The sequence below is a fragment of the Camponotus floridanus genome, unplaced genomic scaffold (assembly GCF_003227725.1).
Source record: "Camponotus floridanus strain SB8 unplaced genomic scaffold, Cflo_v7.5 scaffold43, whole genome shotgun sequence".
Classification (NCBI taxonomy): Eukaryota; Metazoa; Arthropoda; class Insecta; order Hymenoptera; family Formicidae; genus Camponotus; species Camponotus floridanus.
The window spans coordinates 16958-22486 of NW_020229581.1; the positions used below are offsets into that span (position 1 = coordinate 16958).

Here is a 5529-nt window from a genome sequence, read left to right on the forward strand (position 1 = left end):
TTAATCATCCATGTCTAAAATGCGCTTTCTCTAGAGAGTAAAGATTAATTAACTCTATAATACAGAAATCTCTAAAATAGAATTAAACAGAATTCATGCCACAATCATCATTAATAAAATTGTGCAGTAAATGTAACATACATATTCTACATATGTGACTATTGCAAGCATTAAACATATTGTACATATTAAAATAAAATGCAATTATTTGACATTTTCTTTGCTTTTTTGTAAAAATTTTAAAAATTTATAATACAATGTTCATTTTTAGTATAAATAATCAAATCTTTGAGATAAATTTTAGACAAATTTTAATTTTTTGAAAAACATGATCAAGTTTACTTATGTTATTAAATGACGAAATAAAAAGAAATTAAACTTGATTATGAATTTGAAAGCTAATAAATAAATTTTATATAATTATTTAAGATTTTAAAATTAATTCCACACATCTCTATTTATTGTTAATAGAGAAAAATAGAAAATGTCTTCTTGTAATTGAACGGTAAATTTCTTAGCTGATTATCATTTGTGTTCCACATAATAATATAGCCTGCGCTCCGGATCTTTTATAAACTTGGCCTGTAATAACGATTTCTCTCTTCCTTCTGTATCCTTTTCTCTATTCTCCATCTCCTCGCTGTATTGCTCTTTCCATCCTCTATTTATTCTACTCTCATCGGCTTGATTGCTTCTTATTTGATTAGGTGGAATATTTTGCAGTAAGTTAGTTACTGTGTAGGCCTAAAATTAAAATTTAGTTATAAATGAGTTATGATAAGTATATGATTATATGTACATGTATATTCATATAATTATTTTAATTGATGTTATACATAATTGATGGGAGCATTATATTCATGATATAATTTCTAGCTCGATGAATAACTCTTACATTAACAATATTTGCATTTTTACAAACTATGAATAAATGATTTGAAAAATTTTCAAATTATAATATTGTAATGTTATGTCGGCTTAATATTAGAAAATATTGGAATTATTTACGAAAATATTTTATTTGAAAATAACAAGAATCTTTCATGCCTCATTGTTAGTTATAATTTTTTGAAATCCAAGACATAAAAGATGCTATTTATCTGGAACCAAATTCAGTCAGCTCAACTGTTTTATAATATGGTAACAAACTTACTTCTGATAACATTCGAAAGCCATTTTTGTCATTCTTGTTTTCGTCATTACTGATTCCGTCGTAAGTATTATGATCACTTATCTTTTTAACTTCATCTTTCTTCATATCAAAATTTTTGAAAAGATTTTCATTTTCAACCGAAGGAGATTTTTCTGAGATTACTGGTGTTTTTATTTTATCTGTATTGACGAGATCAATATCATAATCTTTTTTCTCAATCTCTCGTTCTATCAACTTTTCTTTATCATTTGAATTCCTATTATCTTTTCGTTTATTCTTTTTGCGTTTTTTGGTTTTTACCTTTTCTCCTGATTCTATTCGAGCGAATGTCACATTCGTGGGATAAAAATTCTCTGCTTCGTTCGGATAAGTGGTTTTCGTGAAGATTTTTTCTTTTGAAACTTTCGATCGATGTTCGATCGTTCGGGTTTTCGGAGTTGAAGTTTCAATTTCAAGATTATCAGTCTGCCTCGTTTTAGTATCCTTTTTAGAAGACTCCGACGTATTTGTCTTTGTAGCCTCGTCTGCCTTGGAATATCTTCTTTGAACAGGTGTTAAAACCGATTTACTTGTGTCAAGGTCGACTCTCGGCGAAGGCGAAACTGACGCTTGAAGTTTTCTGCGTTTTTTTTTGACGGGTTTAATAGGCTTGACAGATGCATTATTAAGGGAAATTGTAGAATTTTTTTTCAAAATTTTTTGTCGATGTTTTCTAGTTCCAAATGGTTGTTCAGTTCCAAAAGAAACTTCCTTTGTACTGTTGGATAACTGGCTTCCTGTTTGTATCCACGATTCTAACTCGTCGTTACTTTTGTTCGGCTTCTGATATTCAATCGCTGGCTTCTCTTCCTTTTCTTCATTAATTATTCCTGCATTTGTTAATTTTTTTGAATCAAAGTGCGAGTTATTTACATTAGTTACATTCTTATCAACTTGAGAGGTTTTCTTTCTATTTTTTCTTCTTGGTGGCTGCGTGATATCTTCCGGTACGATTGTTGCTCTGGAAGTTTCTCTGTCCGGAGAAGGTGATGATTTCTGTACGAATAAAGGAGAGCGATCTTCTTCAACTTCTTCCAAGGTTTTTTCTTTAGATTCGTCATCTATATCTTCCTCCAAAAGTTTTTTAATGGATCGACTAATCTCTCCTGCATTAAGAGGTTTTGACGGTTTTGGTTTGTCAGTGGAACTATATCTGCTGCTGAACTTCGTGAATGGTAATGTCTCGGTGGTAGATTCTTCGCTATCATCGATATATTTGCGTAAAGTGTCGCGTCTACGCGTATTTATGCGAGGCTTGGAGGGAACATCGTATTTCTCCCAAGGATAAACGGGTCTCTCGTATCTCCTAGATTCTTCTTCGTCCTCATCGTCGAAAATCAGTTTTCTAAGTCTATTGGCTCGTTTCTGATTCCTTCGTCGCTCTTTTGCCTGTCTCTCTCTTCTCTCCCAAGGATATTCGTATCTATCAAAGTTCTGTAGCCATTTGCGCTTATCTTTTTTATTTTCTTCGTCGGCGTGCCAAGGAAATACATAATCTTCATTCTTTTCTTCGCTCTCCTCTTCGGAATCATCCTCCTCACTTTCCTTCTTGAACTTCGACTTATATCTTGAAAATGGAAATGGACGATAAAACCTTTTTTTCTCGATGCGTTCGTCATCCTTTTCTTTTTCAAGCGATGATGGCCGTTTCGTATACGTGAAAAATGTCTGATCTTTGTCAGAAGCTTCCTCTTCCTTTGAAGAAAGTTCTTCAGAATCGTCGTCCTGCGCATACGATTCCGTCTTCATCGGCGTTTCGACTTGTTCCTCAGCTTTCTCGGAGAAATCATCGTCCCATGGATTCGCCACATTTTTTGGATAATCAGTCTCTTCGTCCTGCTTCTCTTCGTCGTCTTCTAACTCGTGATTTACGTCTGTTCGATATTTACTCGATAATGTCGTCGTTTCATCGGGGAATGTTTCTGCGTATCCTGGTGGTTCAGATTCCAAATATTCTCGTAGATCCAGGACTTTCTTCGAGTTTGAAGGACTCGTCGATTTCGTCGATTTCGTGGTCGTAGAATTGTGCTCCTCATCGATATCCTCGCGAACTTGATACGTGTTTGTAGCACTTTCTATCTCATCATCGGTATTTTCCGCAGATTCTATTTCATCAACGCTCTCTTCTCGCTCTGGATATTTATTATTTCTATAAATTGTTTGATGCACGACAGATTCTTCTGCGCGATATACTTCGGTTGTGTTACTTTCTTCACCTTTTGTCGATAATGTTGTATTTCCGACTTCAAATGTGTTTTCCGTCGAATTCATTATCGTAGAATTGTTTCGCCAATCATCATCTAGCTTCTTCTTTCTTTCGAAATAATTATACCGAGGCTCTTTTCGCCTGCTGTCTTCGTCTACCGTTTTCGAAGTCGTGCTAAACTTACCGAATCTTCTCGTATCCCATTTGGGCTTCGAGTATCTGATTCGATCTTTGATTGTGTAGATGACTTTGCGAGAAGGTTCGTTCGTCTCATCGCTATTCGTAGAGTTTCTTCGTCTTTTTTTATTGTTGATCCTCAAAGTCGTCGACAAATTTTCTTGCGTGTTAATTTGTCTGCTCTCCTCGATATTCAAGTCCAACATTTTAGGCGTCGAGTTTATATTTTGCGACACTTCTATCGATTTTATCATTGTATCATTTCCGATATTAATTTTGATAGGTTCTTCAGTGGTAATCTTTTCATTTTTATTAATCGTACTTTCAGAGAAATTCTTTGCGATATCATCTGTGCTGCGCTTGTTTATCTTAATGGTATGATGATGAGCGATAATACGAGGAGGATTTGAAGATCTCAGCAAAGTTATTTTTCTCTTACCCAGTGGTCTATATTTTCTGTAACTTGTTTTCCTCGGAGCTGAATATTTTGGAGGTGGCACTAATCCTTCGATCTCCGACGATTTCATGTTGCTTATGACATCCGTAGCATCATTAACGTCATCAATAACATCTTCCGACGTATTGTCTTCCTTTGAAGAAGAATTCGATGTAATGTCCGCAATCTTTAATGCTTTCTCACTATCGGCGGTATCCAAGATCTGCATAGATGGCAAAGTGGTTATCTCGTAGACCTGATAAGCGTTCGCCATGTTTCTGATGTTGCCCATCACATCCTCGTAAACCTGGTTTTGATAAGATACAGTTTGATACATTTTCGGCGACTGCGTAGTGGTGCTGACTTTTGGCTTCAATTTTCGATTCTTTGGTCTGTGCATCGTGTTAGGTGGCCTCGAACCTCGCACAGTGTGCAGATACGCATTTCTGCCTCTTCCAGTTCGTGGATCGTGCTTGTAATTGACCTGTATCGACTCGTGCATCTCGTATGGTCGATTTCGGTTCCACCATTGACGACCGCTACGTTCCGGCTTCTTCGACACTCGAGGCACAACATAATCGTCGTCCTCTTTAGGTAACACCATGATCCTGGAGGCGAACTTTGCTGGATCCAATTCCGAAGGCTGAGTCGGCTCCTGTATCAACTTTTCGGCGAACAGCGGATTGTCGAGAGGATTCTCGTCGAAGTACTTAGCCTTGAAGCAGTTCAGCTTGTCTCCCAGGCCACGAAGACGCGGTAGATCCTCCCGCGGACCTTGTTCGGGATCTGGCTCCTCTTTCTCGGGCAACACTTCATCCACATTAGACTCCACCTCGTCGCACTCCTTGTAAGCGTTCCGAGAATTATAGAATTCCATTCCGCGCGAGGTCTTCCGCGGTATCGTATTAGGATCAACGACGTATTTCAAAGCGGACGTGCTCGGTATGTCTCTGTTATTATAAAATGGATACTTTTTCGAATCTATGACGGCTTCTGTTGTTGTGGAAGGTTCCACAAGGCTGTCTTCAGCGATCTCTTCGATGTAATCAAAGCTGGGAACTTCAACTTCGATTTTTTCTTGCTCTTCGATCTTTGCCGAAGTTTCATTATTATCGTTAAAACGCGCGGCGATTTCTTTATCGATAACGTCGCTACTAATTTTGGGAGAGTCATTCAACAGTTCTTCATGGTTTCTCGTGTTCTTGAAGTTCTCCTTTAATCGCGTTTCGTCTTGCAGCAAATTTTTCTTATTAGTTGTCAATTTTTGAACATTTGTATCATTTTCATATTCATCTCTTTTTGTTGATTGAGAGAATATTGAATCTTTTTCTGGCTTTAAATTGTTTTCGTTTCCGCTATTAGTCTTTTTGTTTATTAAAGTCGTGAATGTTTCATTCTTGTCGTGTCTCGATCTCACGGGGGATACTAGTCTCATTGTATCTGGAACATCAATTATCGATGCATCGATGTTTTTTCGATTCGACGTTTTTCCTTTCGATCTGTCAGTTATCCTCTCAA

At 36.7% G+C, this 5529-nt stretch overlaps 1 protein-coding gene across 1 annotated transcript; it reads right to left on the minus strand.

Moving 5' to 3' along the window:
- Window positions 1-525: 525 nt before the first annotated feature.
- Window positions 526-4888, minus strand: LOC112639027 (trichohyalin-like). The gene is made up of 2 exons (XM_025411815.1): window positions 1154-4888; window positions 526-744 (listed from the first exon to the last, which is right to left on the minus strand). The coding sequence occupies exons 1-2, from the start codon at window positions 4886-4888 to the stop codon at window positions 526-528; spliced, it is 3954 nt and encodes a 1317-aa protein (XP_025267600.1).
- Window positions 4889-5529: the final 641 nt, after the last annotated feature.